Source organism: Haematobia irritans, chromosome 1, assembly GCF_050003625.1.
Source record: "Haematobia irritans isolate KBUSLIRL chromosome 1, ASM5000362v1, whole genome shotgun sequence".
Lineage (NCBI taxonomy): Eukaryota > Metazoa > Arthropoda > Insecta > Diptera > Muscidae > Haematobia > Haematobia irritans.
Window position 1 is genome coordinate 23918625 of NC_134397.1, and position 24168 is coordinate 23942792.

General features: G+C 35.0%; 1 protein-coding gene across 1 annotated transcript in view; it reads left to right on the forward strand.

Annotated features, from left to right (window-relative positions):
• LOC142222363 (IDLSRF-like peptide) overlaps nucleotides 1-24168 on the forward strand; it is a 286735-nt gene that overhangs the window by 43007 nt on the left and 219560 nt on the right. Inside the window, exon 2 of the mRNA XM_075292482.1 lies at nucleotides 15123-16409. Coding sequence (XP_075148597.1) covers nucleotides 16286-16409 — 124 coding nt within the window. The 5' untranslated portion in view covers nucleotides 15123-16285. The remainder of the gene's footprint in view (nucleotides 1-15122; nucleotides 16410-24168) is intronic.

Sequence of the window (24168 nt, forward strand, 5' to 3'; positions counted from 1 at the left end):
GAAAAAAGAAATACCTCATGCGAAAATTGAACTGAATTATACTTCAATTTATGGGATATTAAAATAAGGAAAATTAATTTTTAACTAAAATTTTATTTCCAGAAAGTAATAAACAAAAAACTAAATATATACTTTTTTGAATGTAAATAGGATAAATTTAACATCAACTTAACAATAGACTTATTGATGTTAAATTGAGAGGATCATATACACACACAGAAAAAAATTGCACGAAAATTTTTTCAGTTAGTTTTAATTGAATTTTCAAAAATATTAAATTAAAAATTTAATTGATTCAATAAATTTTTTTTAAGTAAAACAAAAATAAATCACAAAATTTAAAAGTATCAATTAATTATTTAATCGACTTTCAATTAATTTTCTAATTGACTTTCAATTAATTTTTAATTGATACTATCATTTCTGTGATTGAAGACATTTGAATTAATTTCGTGATTGAATAAGAAAAATCTTTGTTGCATGCATATCTGTCTAAATGCGAAACTTTACTTGTAATTGATGCCATAAGTAAATGGAAAATATTAATTATCATAATTAATATAGTTTTATTAATTTATTTTTAATTTAATGAAGTTTAATTTGTTTTTTTGTTTGTTTTTAATTTTATTAGGTTTTGTTTACTTTGATTTCAGTTCAGTTTTGAATAACAAAATTTAATATGTTTTATTTAATTATTGTTTCTCTTGTATTTATTTCTTTTATAGTTTTTCGTCTTCTTCAATGGTTGGATAATAGCATAATTTAAATTAGTTGAATTTATTTCAACTTAATTTTTTAAATTTATTTTTGTAATATTAAGACCCCATAAAGTATATATATTCTGGGTCGTGGTGAAATTCTGAGTCGATCTGAGCATGTCCGTCCGTCCGTCTGTTGAAATCACGCTAACTTCCGAACAAAATAAGCTATCGACTTGAAACTTGGCATAAGTAGTTGTTATTGATGTACGATGTATGGTATTGCAAATGGGCCATATCGGTCCACTTTTACGTATAGGCCCCATATAAACGGACCCCCAAATTTGGCTTGCGAAGCAAATTTCATCCGATCCGGCTGAAATTTGGTACAGGGTGTTAGTATGTGATCTCTAACAACTATGCAAAAATTGGTCCACATCGGTCAATAATTATATATAGGCCCCATATAAACCGATCCCCCGATTTGGCTTGCGGAGCCTCTAAGAGTAGAAAATTTCATCCGATCCGGCTGAAATTTGGTACATGGTATTAGTATATGGTCTCTAACAACTATGCAAAAATTGGTCCACATCGGTCAATAATTATATGTAGCCCCCATATAAACCGATCTCCGATTTGGCTTGCGGAGACTCAAACAGACGCAAATTTCATCCGATCTGGTTGAAATTTGGTACATGGTGTTAGTATATGGTCTTTAACAACCATGCAAAAATTGGTCCAAATCGGTGCATAATTATATATAGCCCCATATAAACCGATCACCAGATTTTACCTCCGGAGCCTCTTGGAAGACCAAAATTCATTTGATTCAGTTGAGATTTGGTACGTGGTGTTATTATATGGCCTCAATCACCCATGCAAAAATTGGTCGAAATCGGTCCATAATTATATATAGCCCCCATATAAACCGATCCCCAGATTTGACCTCCGGAGCCCGTTGGAAGAGCAAAATTCATCCGATTCGGTTGAAATTTGGTACGTGATGTTAGTATATGGTATCCAACAACCATGCATGAATTGGTTCATAGCAGTCCATAATTATATATAGCCCCCATATAAACCGATCCCCAGATTTGACCTCCGGTGCCTTTTGGAGAAGCAAAATTCATCCGATGTGGTTGAAATTTGGTACGTGGTGTTAGTATATGGCCTCAATCACCCATGCAAAAATTGGTCGAAATCGGTCCATAATTATATATAGCCCCAATATAAACCGATCCCCAGATTTGACCTCCGGTGCCTTTTGGAGAAGCAAAATTCATCCGATTTGGTTGAAATTTGGTACGTGGAGGTAGTATATGATATTTAACAACCATGTCAAAAGTGGTCCATATCAGTCCATAATCATATATAGCCCCCATATAAACCGGTCCCCAGAATTGGTTTTGGAGCCTCTTGGAGGAGCAAATTTCATCCGAGTCAGTTGAAATTTGGTACATTGTGCTGGTATATGGCCGTTAACAACCATGGCTAACTAGGTCCACATCGTTCTATAGTTATATATAGCCCTCGGATAAATCGATACCCAATCACACAAAAATTGGTCCATATCAAGTTCATAATTCTATATAGCCCCCATATAAGCGACCCCCATATTTCAATTCTGGCTCCCTACGTACCGCGCAAAAGTCCATATTGATTCGTAATTATTTGTAGACTTACCTACATATACGTTTTTTGTCTAATATATACCACGTATGGACTAACTCACAATTTAGAAAACGATTTAAGATACCACAACCCAAGTAATTCGATTGTGGATGACAGTCTTTCGTAGAAGTTTCTACGCAATCCATGGTAGAGGGTACATAAGATTCGGCCTGGCCGAACTTACCGCCATATATACTTGTTTTATGTTCTTAAGCTGTTAAATTTTATTTTATTTTTTATTTTATTTTATTTCATATTATCTTTTGATTTTAATTTATTTTATTTTGTTTCGTTTTTAAATCAGTTTAATTTATTCCAACATCTTTTATTTAGTTTAGTTTAATTTTATTTTATTTTACTTCATTTTATTTCATCGAAGTTAGCATAACTTCATTTAACTTTATTATACCCACCACCATAGAATGGTGACGGGGGTATAATAAGTTTGTCATTCCGTTTGTAACACATCGAAATATCGATTTCCGACTATATAAAGTATATATATTCTTGATCAGGGAGAAATTCTAAGACGATATAACGATGTCCGTCTGTATGTCTGTCTGTCTGTCTGTCTGTTGTAATCACGCTACAGTCTTCAATAATGAAGCAATCGTGCTGAAATTTTGCACAAACTCGTCTTTTGTCTGCAGGCAGGTCAAGTTCGAAGATGGGATATATCGGTCCAGGTTTTGATATAGTCCCCATATAAACCGACCACCCGATTTGGGGTCTTGGGCTTATAGAAATCGTAGTTTTTATCCAATTTGCCTGAAATTAGAAATCTAGAGGTATTTTATGACCATAAAGAGGTGTGCCAAAAATGGTGAGTATCGGTCCATGTTTTGGTATAGCCCCCATATAGACCGATCTCCCGTTTTTACTTCTTGGGCTTATAGAAACCGCAGTTTTTATTCAATTTACCTGAAATTGGAAATCTAGAGGTATTGTAGGACCACAAATACGTGTGCCAAAAATTGTGAGTATCGGCCCATGTTTTGGTATGGTCCCCATATATACCGATCTCCCGATTTTATTTCTTGGACTTATATAAACCGCAGTTTTTGTTCAATTTACCTGAAATTGGAAATCTAGAGGTATTGTAGGACCACAAATACGTGTGCCAAAAATTGTGAGTATCGGCCCATGTCTTGGTATGGTCCCCATATAAAACGATCTCCCGATTTGGGGTGTTGGGCTTATAGAAATCGTAGTTTTATCCAATTTGTCTGAAATTGGAAATCTAGAGGTATTTTAGCACCATAAAGAGGTGTACCGAAAATGGTGAGTATCGGTCCATATTTTGGTATAGCCCCCATATAGACCGATTTCCCGATTTTACTTCTTGGGCTTCAAGAATCCGTACTTTATATACAATTTGCCTGAAATTGGAAATTTATAGGTATTTTAGGACCATAAAGAGGTGTGCCACAAATGGTGAGTATCGGTCCATGTTTTGGTATAACCCCCATATAGACCGATATCCCGATTTTACTTCTTAGGCTTCTAGAATCTGAGGTTTTTATCCAATTTGCCTGAAATTGGAAATCTAGAGGTATTTTCGGCCCATAAGGAAGTGTGCCGAAAACGGTGAGTATCGGTCCATATTTTAGTATATCGGTCCATTTTATCTCCCGATTTAACTCCTTGGGTTTCTAGAAACCGTAGTTTTTATCCGATTTGCCTGAAATTGTAAATATTCTGGTATTTTAGACTCACAAAAACGTGTATCGGATTAAGTTTTTATCGGTCCATTTGGTAATGCCTCCATATAGACCGACTTCACTTCTTGAGGGCATAGAAGGCGCACTGATCATGAAAATTGCTTGAAACTCAATGTAAAATTTCCAGATTTTACTTCTCGGGTGAAAATCTACAGATTTAAGATTTCAAATCAAGACGTTATTTTATAATTTTCTTGCACACTTACAAGAGATGTTAATGATTCCTCTAAAACTCAAACAAAAATGGTTCTTATAAATCCAGAATCTGATATAGTCCTCATAGGTGAAATCTTTAAATTTATCTTCGGGAAGTGTCCCCAAGTCCTCAAGCCCTCCTGAAATTTCAAAAGAAACCCTAATATTTGGTTCATGGTGGTGGGTATTTAAGGTTCGGCCCGGCCGAACTAACTGCTGTATATACTTGTTTTTTATTTATTTAATTTAATTTCCCCTATTAAATGTGTTTTTATTTTTATTTGTTTTATAGCATTTGTATTTAAACTTTTCTCATTTGTTTCATAATACCAACATTTGACGTCATTAACAAAGCGAATAGCTGGTTATATCTTTGCGTGCTAATAATTGTTGTACTCTGACACTTCTGTCCATCATTATTACCAGAAAAAAATTAATAAAATTGCAACACAAAATTGTAAAAAAAAAAAAACAAAATAGATACAATATAACCGTAGATTATAATGATAACGGTTGTAACTGTAGCATACCTATAGGATTTATTAGAAAGCCATAAAAAAACTCGGTGTATATTTAGGATTGCTATGTATATAAGTAGAAATGAGCGCTTTGTTTTTTATGACAGTCATTCCTAAAAAACTGCCATTCATTCATAATAAAATGACTTTATGGTATAATAAAATTTAACCTGTTATTGTTACTATTGAGTCTAAATAGGGAAAACAGATAAAAAAAATCATCGATAGGTGAGACTTTGATAGTTTTATTCTTAAACACATCCTCAAAAAAAAAAATCGCTTCTGTAACATATACCCCAAACACATTTTGCTTCAAGCATATATATTTTCAGGTTTGGTCAAAAAAAATATTGTTTGTATTCTTCAAACATATTATGTTTCACCTTAGGGCATACAATGGTAGAAAAAATGTTAATGGCATTTTCTTTGTGTGGATGTATTTTTAATGCGCCAATTGGTTGCTTCCATTATTTTATTAGCAGCATACTCTCTAGATCTCTCTTTCTGAACACATATATGTTTATAGGCAATTTCTAAATTAATATATGTTTGCATTTAAGCATATTATATTTACAAACATTTTATGTCCCAAATATAATATGTTCCAACATATTAACATATATGTCCCAAACATGTTATGCTAGTTTATGAACATTATATGTTTGCACTTAAAAATATTGTGTTAAAAAAATTGAGTTCCAAACATATAGTTTTTACATCCAAACATATGGAAAACAGTCTTTTTCGTCCATGCAGCTTTGTGAGTATTCATGATCCATTTTACATTAAGAAATTGGATGCAAAAATTGTTAATTTTTTTTAGTGAAACTTGATACTTCCGAAATTAAAGTCAACTGTATACATATTTATTATCCATTGCAAAGGATTCAATTTTCCTAGGAATTTGATAACAAATGGAAAATTTGAATTGAATTTTTGTGTTCACCCACAATGGATTAAAATATATATTAATTTATATATTACTCTAGAGGTTGTAAAATTAAAATTTAATTCTTGTCTTTAACCACAATGGGTTAAAATATATATTAATTTAGATATTCCTCTCTTGGCTGTATTTATATTTAATATTTCCTAAAAATATGCTACAATGTATATACATAAAACTTATATATAGGCAACTATAGGATTTATTTTATTTTATTAAAGCATTGCCTATATTAAGGCTTTGCCATTACTTATACCAACAGATGAAAGCTATTTGTATGAATATAATAAATTTTTGTTGAAAGTTTCATGAACGCATACAATTTGTATGTTTTGTTTATGGATGAAAGCTATTTCTTACAAAGACATATGGATATCATTACTGATTCCGCTCAGCATGATGTCCGCAGGTAAGAAATCGATTTAAGATTGCCTACAAAAAACAAAAAAAAAAAAAACAAAGCAGGTATCTAAGGGAAGGATGAAAGGTGCTTCTATGTTTCTTGAGAATGAAATCTTGCCAACCCTAAAAATATACAATAAAAAGCCACCTGCTAACTTTCTTCTTTAGCTGGTATCAAATATCGTACATTCTCCCAATTAAGTCTCCCTCTTTTTGGTAAGAGAAAATATGAAAATATCACCCTTATACATTTTTTGCGGGATAAAATGAAAATCTAATTGCCTTCTAAAGTTACAGACGGGAAAGAACAACATAAAAAGAAAATCCACTCAGCCATTCCACGAGTTGATTCTCTTTTGACACATCAAGGACATTGTGAATCCACAGTTTGGCCTGACTTCACCCCAACTAAACTCGTTTTCAGTGGTTCATTTTAGGGCTTATGGAACATGTGTGAAATTTGCACTTTATACGTTACGCGAAATCCTCACACATGGGCCATTTACGCGTATTCTCCCCTTGATGAGGTACAGAGCTCGCCGATAACCCCTTGGAAAAAATTGTAGCCATTAATGGAAGCACGTTGTGGCAAACTTTGGAAAATAACATCGTAAATTGTGGCAATATTTTTGCTTCTTCCTTTGCATAGTTTTTTTTTTACTTGTTCGGTATTGCTATGGCATGTAGTTTACTGTTGGTCTTGTTGTTGCCTTTTGAAAGAGAAATGGAAATCTGATGATAATTCAAAGGAATTGTAAGCAATAATTTTTATTCTGCCCTTCCTCTTGTCTTCCCTTTTAAAAACAAGAATCTTTGAAGTGGTGTATTGTGCACAAAGAAATTCAACACATCTGCGAAAAGGTAACATTAAACGTAGTATAATTTAAGGTGTTGCAAATGGTTTGAATAAAGAAAAGAACAACAAAAAAAAAACAGTGCAAAACCTAAGGTGTTGGAAACCACAGCCTGACTCTTGGTTAGATTTTTTTGTATTTCTCTTTTTTGATTTGTATTCCCAACATAATTTATGTGATTTGTTTTTAATGGTGGAATTTGATATAGAATGTGCGTGCGATAGTAATTGAAGCAATCATTTGTGGCATACTTTATGGATTGAATGAATTTATGTAGCATATTTATAGGATTGTGTGAATAATGTGAAAAGCAAAGTAGGTGAAGTTGTTAGTTAAGATGATGACTCAATTGTGCAAGGGCAGTTATTCTTTAAAATTAAAAAAAGTTATTCTGTAAAATTAAAAAAAATTGATATGTAATAATATGAAAAAAATTAGTTTGGGTTTTTTAAAGATCCATGGAACTCAGGTAGTTTTATGCACCGTAATTCTGGATTTTTATACCCGGCGCCAAACTGTGGAACAGGGTATTATAAGTTAGTGCATATGTTTGCAACACCCAGAAAGAGACGAGATAGACACATGGTGTCTTTGGCAATAATGCTCAGGGTAAGTCCCTGAGTCGATCTAGCCATGTCTGCCTGTCCGTCTGTCCGTCCGTCCGTATGTCTGTGAACACATTTTCGTGATCAAAGTCTAGGTCGCAGTTTTAGTCCAATCGACTTCAAATTTGGCACAAGTATGTGTTTTGGGTCGGAATAGAACCCTATTGATTTTGGAAGAAATCGGTTCAGATTTAAATATAGCTCCCATATATATCTTTCGCCCGATATGCACTTATATGGCCGCAGAAGCCAGAGTTTTACACTAATTTTCTTGAAAATTTGCACAAAGATCACGCTTGGTCGTATAGATAAGTGTGCAAAATTTGACTGAAATCGGTTTAGATTTAGATATAGCTCCCATATATATCTTTTGCCCGATATGTACTTATATGGCCGCAGAAGCCAGAGTTTTACACTAATTTGCTTGAAATTATGCACAAGGAGAACACTCAGTACTGTAGTCAAGTGTGCCAAATTTGATTGAAATCGGTTCAGATTTAGATATAGCTCCCATATATATATATTTCGCCCGATATGGACTTATATGGCCCCAGAAGCCAGAGTTTTAGCTCAATTTTATTGAAATTTTGCACTAGGAGTATAATTAGTAGTGTAGTAAAGTGTGCTAAATTTTCTTGAAATCGGTTCAGATTTAGATATAGCTCCCATATATATCTTTCGCCCGATTTTCCGTCATATGACCACAGAGGTCAAAGTTGCAGTCCGATTTACGTGAAATTTGTCACAGGGAGTAGAATTAAAATACTTAGTATGCGTGTACAAATTTGGTTCAAATCGGTTATTTCGATATAACTTCCATATATATATTTTTCCGACTTGAGCAAAAATGGCAAGAATACCCACATTTTTTATTTTCCTTATAAAATCGCCACCGCTAAGTCGAAAACTTGCAAAAGTGACTCAAATCTTCCTTTATTTCTAATACGTATGTTATTTATCGATCGATAAATCATAAATACACTTTTGCGAAGTTGCCCCAAAATTGGTTCAGATTTAAATGTTTCCCATATTTATACCCTTCACCACTACTGTGGTACAGGGTATAATAAGTTTGTGCATTTGTATGTAATGCCAAGAAAGAGTGGTCATAGACCCATCTTTTAGTATACCGATCGGCTTAGAATTAAATTCTGAGTCGATTTAGCGATGTCCGTCTGTCTGTCTGTCCGTCCGTCTGTCTGTATATGTAATTTTGTGCACAAAGTACAGCTCGCAATTTAAGTCCGATCGTCCTCAAATTTGGCATAGGGCCGTTTCTTGGGACAGAGACAATCGCTATTGGTTTTGGAAAAAATCGGTTCAGTTTTAGATATAGCTGTCATATATATTTAGCCCCGATTTGGTCATAGTTAGCGTGTTTATCAACCGATTTTCTTGAAATCCCGTACATCCAAATATTTTATTAATCTCGAGAATCCTGCAAAATATCAGCCAAATCGGTTCAGATTTAGATATAGCTCCCATATATACCTTTCGTCCGATTTAGACTCATATGACCACAGAAGCTACTACCGATCTTCGTGAAATTTTGCACAGAGGGTAGAATTGACATCCTACCAATGTTTGGTAAATTTGATTGAAATCGGTTCAAATTTAGATATAGCTCCCATATATAACTTTCGTCCGATTTGAACTTATATGGCTACAAAAGCCAGAGTTTTGCCGTGATTTGCTTCAAATTTTGCACAAGGGGTACATTTAATAGTATTGTTAAGTGTGTCCAATTTTGTTAAAATCGGTTCAGATTTATATATAGCTCACATATATATCTTTCGCCCGATTTGGACTTATATGGTCTCAAAAGCCAGAGTTTTGCCCTGACTTATTTAAAATTTTGCACAAGCGGTACTTTTAGCGATACTATTGTATGTGCCAAATATGGTCAAAATCAATTCAGATTTAGATATAGCTCCATATATATATATATATATATATATATATATATATATATATATATATATATATATATATATATATATATATATATATATATATATATATATATATATATATATATATATATATATATATATATATATATATATATATATCTTTCGTCCGATTTGAACTTATATGGCCTCAAAATCCAGGGTTTTGCCGTGATTTTCTTCAATTTTGGCACAAGAAGCACGTTTAGTAGTATCGGTAATTGTGCCAAATTTGGTTGAAATCGGTTCAGATTTAGATATGGCTCCCATATATATCTTCCGTCCGATTTGCACTCATATGACCAGGGGGGCCAAAGTTATACTCCCATTTACGTGAAATTTTGCAGAGATAGCAGAATTATTATTCTAACTATACATGTCAAATTTAGTCAAAATCGGTTCAGCTCCCATACATACGTACACCAGGAAATATTGTAGACTGTTACACATTTTAGACCCATTTTCAATGGAAGTTTCCTCCAATTAACTGGATAGCATTAACCGATTTAAATTTTAATTCTAGAGATTTTGTAGAAGTAAAAAAATTGTCTCCTTTATATAGCTTCCAGCAAATGTGAAGTAGTTGAGATGGTAACACAAATTTTGGCCTACATAGGGGTGAAGGGTATAATATAGTCGGCCCCGCCCGACTTTTGACTTTACTTTCTTGTTTTTATTTGCTTTCAAAGAATTTTTTTAGCTTCAAAAGAAAACTTTGCTTATCAAAAATTTCGTTCCTCAGAAAAGAAATCTCTTCTTTCAGTGTACACACAAAAAAGACCGTAGTTAAAAAAAGTGCTAATATTAACCGATTTTTATTGCAAATATTATTTATTTGCAGCTAAAGTATGCCACAAAAATTGTATAAACTATACATGGGTGTAATATTCAATGACAGCATACACACAATTTCAATGTGAACTGAAGTAAAAGAAAATTTTCTTACGGTTCGCAAAGGTAGTAAGAATCAACTATGGTTAAAATGGTCACGAATAGGGGCCAACGATTTTTTTTCTATACCTGGTCATTACTTCTCTTTTAACAACGCATTGTAAAGGGTGATTTGTTAAGAGCTTGATAACTTTTTTAAAAAAAAAAACGCATAAAATTTGCTAAATCTCATCGGTTCTTTATTTGAAACGTTAGATTGGTCCATGACATTTACTTTTTGAAGATAATTTCATTTAAATGTTGACCGCGGCTGCGTCTTAGGTGGTCCATTCGGAAAGTCCAATTTTGGGCAACTTTTTCGAGCATTTCGGCCGGAATAGCCCGAATTTCTTCGGAAATGTTGTCTTCCAAAGCTGGAATAGTTGCTGGCTTATTTCTGTAGACTTTAGACTTGACGTAGCCCCACAAAAAATAGTCTAAAGGCGTCAAATCGCATGATCTTGGTGGCCAACTTACCGGTCCATTTCTTGAGATGAATTGTTCTCCGAAGTTTTCCCTCAAAATGGCCATAGAATCGCGAGCTGTGTGGCATGTAGCGCCATCTTGTTGAAACCACATGTCAACCAAGTTCAGTTCTTCCATTTTTGGCAACAAAAAGTTTGTTAGCATCGAACGATAGCGATCGCCATTCACCGTAACGTTGCGTCCAACAGCATCTTTGAAAAAATACGGTCCAATGATTCCACCAGCGTACAAACCACACCAAACAGTGCATTTTTCGGGATGCATGGGCAGTTCTTGAACGGCTTCTGGTTGCTCTTCACTCCAAATGCGGCAATTTTGCTTATTTACGTAGCCATTCAACCAGAAATGAGCCTCATCGCTGAACAAAATTTGTCGATAAAAAAGCGGACTTTCTGCCAACTTTTCTAGGGCCCATTCACTGAAAATTCGACGTTGTGGCAGATCGTTCGGCTTCAGTTCTTGCACGAGCTGTATTTTATACGGTTTTACACCAAGATCTTTGCGTAAAATCTTCCATGTGGTCGAATAACACAAACCCAATTGCTGCGAACGGCGACGAATCGACATTTCACGGTCTTCAGCAACACTCTCAGAAACAGACGCAATATTCTCTTCTGTACGCACTGTACGCATTCGTGTGGTTGGTTTAATGTCCAATAAAGTAAACTGAGTGCGAAACTTGGTCACAATCGCATTAATTGTTTGCTCACTTGGTCGATTATGTAGACCATAAATCGGACGTAAAGCGCGAAACACATTTCGAACCGAACACTGATTTTGGTAATAAAATTCAATGATTTGCAAGCGTTGCTCGTTAGTAAGTCTATTCATGATGAAATGTCAAAGCATACTGAGCATCTTTCTCTTTGACACCATGTCTGAAATCCCACGTGATCTGTCAAATACTAATGCATGAAAATCCTAACCTCAAAAGAATCACCCTTTAGATATTTCCAAAACTGGAATACAATTTAGTAAAATTTTCGTTCGAAGTAGTTCACTTTTCCAAAACAGAAAGTTTATTTTTATACCCTCCATCATAGGATTAACTTTGTCATTCCGTTTGTAACACATCGAAATATTGCTCTAAGACCCCATAAAGTATATATATTCTGGGTCGTGGTGAAATTCTGAGTCGATCTAAGCATGTCCGTCCGTCCGTCTGTTGAAATCACGCTAACTTCCGAACGAAACAAGCTATCGACTTGAAACTTGGCACAAGTAGTTGTTATCGATGTAGGTCGGATGGTATTGCAAATGGGGCATATCGGTCCACTTTTACGTATAGCCCCCATATAAAGGGACCCTCAGATTTGGCTTGTGGAGCCTCTAACAGAAGCATATTTCATCCGATCCGGCTGAAATTTGGTATATGGTGTTGGTATATGGTCTCTAACAACCACGCAAAAATTGGTCCACATCGGTACATAATTATATATAGCCCCCATATAAACCGATCCCCAGATTTGGCTTGCGGAGCCTAAAAGAGAAGCAAATTTCATCCGATCCGGCTGAAATTTGGTACGTGATGTTGGTATATGGTCTCTAATAACCGTGCAAAAATTGGTGCACATCGGTCCATAATTATATATAGCCCCTATATAAACCGATCCCCAGATTTGGCTTGCGGAGCCTCAAAGAGAAGAAAATTTCATCCGATCCGGCTGAAATTTGGTACATGATGTTGGTATATGGTCTCTAACAACCATGCAAAAATTGGTCCATATCGGTCCATAATTATATATAGCCACCATATAAACCGATCCCCAGATTTGGCTTGCGGAGCCTCAAAGAGAAGAAAATTTCATCCGATCCGGCTGAAATTTGGTACATGATGTTGGTATATGGTCTCTAACAACCATGCAAAAATTGGTCCATATCGGTCCATAATTATATATAGCCACCATATAAACCGATCCCCAGATTTGGCTTGTGGAGCCTCTAACAGAAGCATATTTCATCGAATCCGGTTGTAATTTGGTGCATGGTGTTGGTATAGGGTCTCTAACAATCATAAGCGTAGGAAGGCCTATTTACGATTTTCCATTTTTATAAAAAATAAACAAGCCCAGCCAAAAAAGCGTCGCCAAAAAAGTAATGAAAATTATCTTTTTGGATCCGGAAGTGGTGCATAATTGGCGAAGAAGGGATGAATTTAACATGGGCTTGTCATAGGACGGAAGTCCTCCATTTCAACAGCCGTTGCACTGAATTTGCATCACTTTTTTAGGTGTGATCCGAATTCAATGTTTTGAATGTAAATTAAAAAATTCTGTTATATTTTGTCAAATAAATAATTTTTATAATTTTTAGTGGATTCTAATGCTTGTCGGAAACGTTTGACCTCAAATATTTTTAAAAATTCACAAGTTTTTCAGATTGGATTTAGAATTTTTTTTGACAAAATTCAAATTATTTGTACCATATTATGAATTCTTACTTCGTTTTTAAGGTATTTGAAACAAAAAAGTTAAAATTTCCCATTAAAAGTATGAAAAAAACCCAGTTATAAAAAATTTAATTTCAAGAACTTCCTGAGTAGTTAAAATAAAGAACATCATTGGGAGTACATCTTCTGGAAGTGCTTTTAAAGTTGTGTCTTTGGAAGAACTTCCAAATTTTTTTCCTGGGAAATGTGTGGAACTACTTTTACTTGCTTTATTATAAATTAATTTTCGAGTTATTTTGATGTCTAATTTTTTTTATTAATTTTTATGAAATAAAACATTAATTGAAATATAAATAAATTAAATATAAATTTTTAGCTAGGGGGGCTATAGCCCCCCCTAGGAGAATTGTCTAGCTACGCTAATGCTAACAATCATGCAAAAATTGGTCCACATCGGTCCATAATTATATATAGCCCCCATATAAACCGATCCCCAGATTTGGCTTGCGGAGCCCCAAGGGAAGCAAATTGCATCCGATCCGGCTGAAATTTGGTACATGATATTGGTATATGGTCTCTAACAACCATGCAAAAATTGGTCCTCATCGGTTCATAATTATTTATAGCCCCCATATAAACCGATCCCCAGATTTGGCTTGCGAAGTCTCCAAGAGAAGCAAATTTCATCCAATCCGGTTGTAATTTGGAACATGGTGTTAGTATATGATCTTTAACAACCGTGCCAGAATTGGTCCATATCGGTCCATAATTATATATAGCCCCCATATAAAACGTTCTCCAGATTTGACCTCCGGAGCCTCTTGGAGGAGCAAAATTCATCCGATCCGGTTCAAATTAGGAACGTGGTGTTAGTATATGGTCGCTAACAACCATACCAAAATTGGTCCAATCACACAAAAATTGGTCCATATCGGTTCATAATCATGGTTGCCACTGGAGTCAAAAATAATTTTATTTCTATAGAAAATTTTATCAAAATTTTATTTCTAGAGAAAATTTTGTTAAAATTTTATTCGGTTCATAACAAAATTTTCATCATTGTCAAAATTTTATTTCTATAGAAAATTTTGTTCAAATTTTATTTCTGTAGAAATATTTGTCAAAATTTTCTTTCTATAGAAAATTTTGTCAAAATTTTTATTTCTATAGAAAATTTTGTGAAAATTTTATTTCTATAGGAAATTTTATCAAAATTGTATGTCTACTTTGTCAAACTGAATTATATACGTATTGGATCGATCTTTTTTGATTTAATATATACCACGTATGGACTTACATACAATTTAGAAGATGGTGTCAGGAGGTTTTAAGATACCTTGCCATCGGCAAGCGTTACCGCAACTTAAGTAATTCGATGACAGTGTTTAGAAGAAGTTTCTACGCAATCCATGATGGAGGGTACATAAGCTTCGGCCTGGCCGAACTTACGGCCGTATATACTAGTTTTTTCTGTGAAGATTCCATCAATCTCCTCGGGGTATTCACGGTGAAAGTTTGAAAGAAATTCATCCTTGCAATATACGCTTGGCTTATATTCAAAAACCTTCTTAATTTTCTTTCTAAACACAACCTTATATAATTACAGTTTCTTTGTGGCTTTCTTTATTCGTCTCTTTAAATATCAAACGAAATTCTATACTACATATTATTAGCAAATACAACTTTATAATTCTATAATTAATTATATATAACCATATATTAACTTGTATATTTTATGTTCTCTCTCTCTCTTTACAGTTTTCGAAACGAATAACCATGTAAAAACCAAAAAAAAAAACAACTACAAAGTACGAAAAAAACAATAAATAAAACTCAATACAAACGAAACGAATCATCATACTATAATTTTTTTTGCTGTGAACATTTGTTTTATTTACACCCACACAAAAGGAAGACGTTTTTTCCGTTTTGTTTTGCGATTTATAATTCCAGTTAATTTTGGTTGGCATACAGAAAACACAGTCAAATAAAATTGAATGAGAAATTAATTACAAGGAATTAAAGGCCAACATATTTCAACGAACACAAACGTAGGCCATATATATACAAACGAACACACACAAAGATCATATAAACAGGAAGTAGAAATAGTGAGAGGAAAACGACTACAATTTATAAACTGAGTTGTTCGCAGGAAACGGATATTGCGACTGGCTGAAGAACAAAAAACAAAAAACAGAACAACACTCACTCAGTGTTAGGGGCGAGTGTATATAGGCGCATATGTGTATGCAACAAATTCATTGACTACAGAAAGTGTGTGAGAGAGAGAAGGAGACTTGACATCATTACCACACAGCTCTCTTCTGTGTCATCGTATGTGTTAATAACGTGTAAATCTACAAAACGAGGAGTGACCCTTAAATCTCTAACGGTGAAGATAAACTGAAGCCAAAGTGTTGACAATTTTACATTGACTTTTCGAATTTTCTTTCTTTGTTTAAGGAAATCGTTTAAAAAGTCATTATATTGTGCGGGAAAATTGAAAATCGAAAAAAGAAAAAGTGGGTGTATTTATGAGTGGGATTTTGCTGTAATTTTCCATTGTGTTTTTTTCTATACAGTTCATTTAATTCCCCCCGAAAAAGAAAATTACTTTTTTGTTTGAAAAACTTTTGCAAAAGCTAAAGAAAAACAAGATCTAAAATTTCTTTGAATTCCATTTAAAGCATAAAAAAGTCAATCGTAAGAAGAAAAAAAAAGAAGAAGAAAAGAAAGCAGTGAAAGTGATTTCCCAAGACTTTATTTCTTATTTTTGTTAAATTGTTTTTTTTTCTTGTTTTCATTCCATTTTTTTTTTGGTTTTTTTGATTGTTGTTGACATTGTTCATTTCTCTTGACTTGAGTGAGGAAGGCAAAAAGAGTCATCGCTTAGTGTTATTGTTGTTGCTGTTGTCGCCATGTCCTTTCTAATGAAACATTTGACATGGCCACTTTTTATAGCCATTATGTTGGGTTCGGTCAATGTCAATGCCATCGATTTAAGCCGTCTTTACGGTCACAATATGGTTCAGAAACGTAGTGGTAAGTACTCAATACTACTTTATAAGTCTAAAATAATAAAAATCTTTTTATTTTTATACCCTCCACCATAGGATGGGGGGTATATTAACTTTGTCATTCCGTTTGTAACACATCAAAATATTGCTCTAAGACTCCATAAAGTATATATATTCTGGGTCGCGGTGAAATTCTGAGTCGATCTAAACATGTCCGTCCGTCCGTCCGTCTGTTGAAATCACGCTAACTTCCGAACGAAACAAGCTATCGACTTGAAACTTGGCACAAGTAGTTGTTATTAATGTAGGTCGGATGGTATTGCACATGAGCCATATCGGTCCACTTTTACGTATAGCCCCCATATAAACGGACCCTAAGATTTGGCTTGCGGAGCCTCTAAGAGAAGCATATGTCATCCGATCCGACTGAAATTTGGTACATGGTGTTGGTATATGGTCTCTAACTACCATGCAAAAATTGGTCGACATCGGTCCATAATTACATATAGCCCCCATATAAACCGATCCCCAGATTTGGCTTGCGGAGCCTCAAAGAGAAGCAAATTTCATCCGATCCGACTGAAATTTAGTACATGGTTTTGGTATATGGTCTTTAACAACTATGCAAAAATTTGTCCACATCGGTCCATAATTACATATAGCCCCCATATAAAACGATCCCCAGATTTGGCTTGCGGAGACTCAAAGGGAAGCAAATTTTATCCGATCCAGCTGAAATTTGGTACATAGTGTTGGTATATGGTTTCTAACAACCATGCTAAAATTGGTTCACATCGGTCTATAATTACATATAGCCCCCATATAAACCGATCCCCAGATTTGACCTCCGGAGCCCCTTGGAAGCACAAAATTCATCCGATCTGGTTGAAATTTGGTACATGGCATTGGTATATCGTTTCTAACAACCATGCTAAAATTGGTTCATATCGGTCCATAATTATATATAGCCCCCATATAAGCCGAACCCCAGATTTGGCTTGCGGAGACTCAAAGAGAAGTAAATTTTATCCGATCCGGCTGAAATTTGGTACATGGTGTTGGTATATGGTTTCTAACAACCATGCTAAAATTGGTTCACATCGGTCCATAATTATATATAGCCCCCATATAAGCCGATCCCCAGATTTGGCTTGCGGACCCTCAAAGAGAAGTTAATTTCATCCGATCCGGTTGAAATTTGGAGCATGGTGTAAGTATATGGTCTCTAACAACTGTGCCAAAATTGGTCCATATCGGACCTCCGGAGCCTCTTGGAGGAGCAAAATTCATCCGATCCGGTTCAAATTTGGAACGTGGTGTTAGTATATGGCCGCAAACGAACATACCAAAATTGGTTCATATCGGTCTATAGTTATATATAGCCGATCCCCAATCACACAAAAATTGGTCCAAAGAGAAGCAAATTTTATCCGATCCGGCTGAAATTTGGTACATGGTGTTGGTATATGGTTTCTAACAACCATGCTAAAATTGGTTCACATCGGTCCATAATTATATATAGCCTCCATATAAGCCGATCCCCAGATTTGGCTTGCGGACCCTCAAAGAGAAGTTAATTTCATCCGATCCGGTTGAAATTTGGAGCATGGTGTAAGTATATGGTCTCTAACAACTGTGCCAGAATTGGTCCATATCGGTCCACAATTATATATAGCACCAATATAAACCGTTCTCCAGATTTGACCTCCGGAGCCTCTTGGAGGAGCAAAATTCATCCGATCCGGTTCAAATTTGGAACGTGGTGTTAGTATATGGCCGCAAACAAACATACCAAAATTGGTTCATATCGGTCTATAGTTATATATAGCCGATCCCCAATCACACAAAAATTGGTCCATATCGGTTCATAATCATGGTTGCCACTCGAGCCAAAAATAATCTACCAAAATTTTATCTATCAAAATTCTATTTCTATAGAAAATTTTGTTAAAGTTTTATTTTTATAGAAATTTTTTTCAAAATTTTATTTATATAGAAAATTTTGTCAACATTTTATTTATATAGAAAATTTTGTCAAAATTTTATTTATATAGAATATTTTGTCAAACTGAATTATATACGTATTTAATCGGCCATTTTTAATTTAATATATACCACGTATGGACTTATTTACAATTTAGAAGACGGCGTTAGGAGGTTTTAAGATACCTTGTCACCGTAAAGCATTTCCGCAACCCAAGTAATTCGATTGTGGGTGGCAGTGTTTAGAAGAAGTTTCTACGCAATCCACCGGGAGCCACCCAGGTGCAATGGTTAGCATGCCCGACTTGCATACACAAGGTCGTGGATTCGATTCCTGCTTCGACCAAACACCAAAAAGTTTTTCAGCGGTGGATTATCCCACCTCAGTAATGCAGGTGACATTTCTGAGGGTTTCAAAGCTTCTCTAATTTGTCTCACTGCAATGTGGAACGCCGCTCGGACTCGGCTATAAAAAGGAGGTCCCTTGTCATTGAGCTTAACATGGAATCGGGCAGCACTCAGTGATTAGAGAGAAGTTCACCAATGTGGTATCACAATGGACTGAATAGTTTAAGTGAGCCTGATATATCGGGCTGCCACCTAACCTACGCAATCCATGGTGAAGGGTACATAAGCTTCGGCCTGGACGAACTTATGGTATATACTTGTTTTTTTTTTTATGTGCAGTATAGCAAAACAAACTATTAAATTACATTATTTTCTTATTTCCTTTTACAAGAAAAAACTAAATCAGCGTAATTTTTTTCTGGTCTGTAGACACCGAAGATTTACGTGTCCTTTTTATGGTTTGCAATTTTCTCTAATGACTTTATGACCTTTATTTTATCCGCATAGCTTAACATTTTGTAGTAGTAAGCGTTTTATTGAGGTGTTGGGAAAACCATTTTAAGTACTTCTAAATTGTCTAAGAGATTTATTTCCTGACTCGTAGGATAAATCTTGAGCAAAATACAAAATTGAAACTTTTTTTTTTAAATATAATTAACTTAGTAATTACATTGAAATGCTTCATGGAGAAGATGTAGTTTGCTAAGAAAATATTACGAAGAAAAATACGTGTAACAAGAGAAAATCTGTTAGTCATAGTCCCTTTATGATTGAGATTTACAGATTTTATCGCTTCTGGTTATTAGTACAGGAGTTCAAAGGTAGTTTAATAGAATATAAAAAAAGAAAAAAAGTTATTTTTTCAATTAAAATTTTAATTGAATTTGAACATTTTCTAATTTAAAATTTTATTAATTCAATTAATTATTAAGTAAAAATGAAAACCAATCGCAGACATTAATTGAGTAAATTAACATTTTAAGTGGAGCAATAGATTTTCTAGGTGGTGCCAGTGATGAAATGAGGCGAAGAGCATCATTTTTAAATCATTCTAGGTTGATGCGTGCTAAGTGCGATGGAGGGTCCATGTTCTGCCAGCGATATGCTTTCCCAGGGCTTCAGTACTGTCTTTAGGACATTTTCCCGATAATATCCAGCATTTATTTTGACTCCACGATTGATATATAAGAGCGGGGAACGACCGTGAGAGGTTATGGCGGCCCATAACATTAACAGACATTGAGAGAATATACAGATCACCGCTTCAGTGAGCTCTCGTCTCCTTCTCATGTTGCCCAGAGGGTGTTCCGGGACATCATCGCTTCATACCCGCTGGCCCAAGTGAGGCCCAACTTCGCAGCTGAAGTGGCGGGACTCGCTGACGAGCGTGATGAACGCCGTCGCACTAACTCTGCTAACCCTAGAATCAGGGAACTGAATCTAGAGATTAGTAAGATAGTCGACGAGCACAAGCGGAACACATGGTTAGAGCACCTGAAGCAATGTAACATAACCTAGGCACGGGAACAAGTAAATTGTGGTCAACAGTGAGAGCCCTCTCGAACCCAGCTACGAGGGATGATGGGATTTCTGTCACCTTTGGCGACGTGGCTGAGACTGATCAGAAGAGTTGCGCATAGATACTTCAACCGACAGTCTGTCGAGCATTCCGAGAGTGATAGAGCGAAAAGGAGAGCCACTCATCGCGTGGTCTCCGAGCGGATGACACACCACAATTTCCCGCAGCTGAAGTTACCAATGTCATCAACAGCGCGAAACCATCCAAGACGCTGGACCCCGACGGATTTTCAGTGTTGATGCTGAAGCATCTGGGAATACTGGGAGTTGAGTACCTGACCAGACTCCTCAATTTGTCCCTAGAATCACTCATTATACCCGATGTCTAGAAGATGGGTAGGGTGATTACACTACTGAAACCAAGCAAAGATTCGAGTAAAGGTGAATCGTACAGATCGATATTCCTTCTCTCGCCAGTAGCCAAGACACTTGAGGGACTACTCCTCCCCAGCCATGTGAAGAATTTTCCAGCTGCCCACCATCAACATGAATTCCGTAAGCTACTCGTACATAGCACGACGACAGCCTTGCATGCCATTTCGGCACACATTAATATGGTACTCAATCAGCCCAAGCCGTGTCATAGAACGGTCCTCGTGGCGCTTGACCTATCTAAGGCATTCGATACGGTCAACCATGCCACACTATTGGAGAACACCGAAAATACGTCGCTACCAGCAGGAACGAAGTGTTGGGTTTCTGAATTATCTGTGCGGACGCCAGTCGTACGTGGAGTTCTGGGACAAGATGTCAAAACACTGTAGAGTTAAACAGGGAGTTCCCCAGGGTGGGACTGTTTAATCTCTACCTGTCCTCGATTATACCCCTCCTGACGGCGTCGAGATTGTATCATATGCGGACGACTGTACAATCATGGCACCCGGCCCCATTGTTGATGACATATGCAATCGTCTAAACGTCTACATTGCCCTCCTGACGGCATCGAGATTATATCATATGCGGACGACTGTACAATCATGGCATCGGAGCCAATTGCTGATGACATATGCGATCGTCAAAACGTCTACATTGCTGATCTTACCAGTTATTTCACTGCTAGAAATTTGAGGATATCTGCCACCAAATCCTCAGCCACACTGTTCACTACATGGACGTCGGAAGTACGTAGGCAGTTGAATGTTAGAGTCGATGGCAAAATAATTTCGACAGTAGCCAAGATACTCGGGGTCGCATTCGACAACCTTTTTAAGTCGTCTGCCCATGCCACTGCAATTTGGAACAAGCTCCGCGGAAGTCCTCAAGTCACATGCCGGCAGCATTTGGGGTGCGGACAAAGAAACCTTGTTGACTACTTATAAGGCAATTGGCCGGTCAGTGGTAAACTATCCAGCTCCAGTGTGGACACCACAAACAAGCGACACGCAGTGGAATAACATCTAGGCCTGTCAGAACGCTGTCTTTAGAACCGCAACAGGAATTCTCCGCAGTACACCGCTGGATCACCTTTATGTGGAGACTAAGATCATCCCAGTGCGTCGACACAATTACATGTTGTCAAAGGAGTACCTCTTGGGTTGCTATCGAAGTTGTCATCGAAATCACCATCGTGTGGATAGGCAACATCCACCCAGGAATGTAAGGGTTGATCTTTACCTTCTAGAGCGCGAGATCTAGCGTTACAAAAGTGAGCCTCTAGATCAGACAGCATATCAGACAGGTCTAAACAGGATTCATGAGGATACTGTAGCTGAAGCGGTGAGAAGCTACAATGTTAAACCGAGGCATGACCAATCTGTCCTTAGCCTCGAGGTACTTAATGTTTTTATTTTACAAAATATTTTACTATTCAAAAATCTATTTTGGCATCCCTAACTTATTTCTCTTATCCTATGTTGATTTATTTATGTTCATTTAATTTCATTACAAGCATAGTCATTAAAAGCTTTTGTGCTACCAAGAGGTTTGGCGAAAACATTTTGTGTTTTCTTCCCTATCCTTCATTCAATTGAAAATGAATAGGACAACAAATATGAACCCCTTTATGCAACATGCTAACAATTGCCTCAAGGTGGTTCTGCCTTCTAACCAGTCGGATGATTGGTTTACATATTGGGATATTAAAAAAGGTCCCCCTTATTAGATTCTAATTTCCATATCGTAGAGGTCCGCGTAATACTTACCCTCGGAACTTGTAAAATAGGCCTCAGTGGTAGCGATAAGGACGAAAATTCGACTTAGTCTCTTATTTAACTAAATAGTTTGCTAGTCAAAAAATCCATTTTGGCATTCCTAAATTACTTCTCTTATCCTTTGCTGATTTATTTATGTTCATTTAATTTCATTACAAGCATAGTCATTATTAGCTCTTGTGCTTCTAAGAATTTTGGCAAAAGCATTTTGATTTTTTTGTCCTCTCTGTCCTTCATTCAAATGAAAATAAAAGACAAAGTGAAAAGGACAACATTCCGTTAAGGTCTGCAAAAACTAACAACTAAAAAACTTTTGGCTAAAGTATGAAAAATCTTTGCATATTTTATTGCTTGACATTACGTTGCCCATCCAAATAACTCAAGCATTCAACCGTGAACTATGCTTCGTCATGCTTTTAGGTTTGCTTTCCATTTTTTTCCTTATAGAAAATTCTCATTTTGATGGTCTTTCCTATCATTATATAGTCTGGTCATTTATGGGTTTATAAGAGTTTATTGTAGTAGTCATCCATGGGGACAGATGTTTCACTTAATCTGAAATTCACCATGTGCGTTTCGTCTCATTTAATTCTTTACGATTTTGCTTTTATGGATTATTTTTCTTCGAAAAAGGATATGCCCCGGTGAGCCTATAATATAAGGCAATACATAATTCATTGTCTTTTTCGTTGGCCCTAAATTCACGGTTGCCATAGTTGGTAGAATTCTACCAACAATGGTAGATTTTTACTGTTTGGTAGAACTCGACCGAATTTTTGATGATATGGTAGAGTTTTCAAAATATTCGCCTTCAACTACAGAAATAAAAATTTGACAAAATTTCCTATAGAAATATAATTTTGACAAAATTTTTTATAGAAATAAAATTTTGACAAAATTTTCTATATAATAAAATTTTGACAAAATTTTCTATAGAAATAAAATTTTGACAAAATTTTCTATAGAAATAAAATTTTGACAAAATTTACTATATAAATAAAATTTTGACAAAATTTTCTATAGAAATAAAATTTTGACTAAATTTTCTATAGAAATAAAATTTTGACAAAATTTTCTATAGAAATAACATTTTAGAAAAAATTTTCTTTAGAAACAAAAATTTTGGCAAAATATTCTATAGTAATAAAATTTTGGCAAAATATTTTATAGAAATAAAATTTTAACAAAATTTTCTATATAAATAAAATTTTGACAATACTTTCTATAAAAAATACGATTTTGACAACATTTTTTATAGAAATACAATATTGGCAACATTTTTCATAGAAATAAAGTTTTGACAAAATTTTCTACAGAAATAAACTTTTGAAATATAAATTTTTGAAAAAATTGTCTTAGAAATAAAATTTGGAAATCTTGAAAACAATTTTAATAAAATTTTCTATAGAAACTAAATTTTCTATAGAAATTCCATAGAAATAAAATCTTTCTATAGAAATAAAATTTTGACAAAATTTTCTATAGAAATAAAATTTTGAAATATTTTGCTGACAAAATTGTCTCAGAAATAAAATTTGGACAAAATTTTCTATTGAAATAAAATTTTGACAAAATTTCCTATAGAAATAAAATATTGAAAAAATTTCTATAAAAATACGATTTTGACAACATTTTTTTATAGAAATATAATGTTGGCAACATTTTTCATAGAAATAAAATTTTGACAAAATTTTCTACAGAAATAAAATTTTGAAATATAAATAT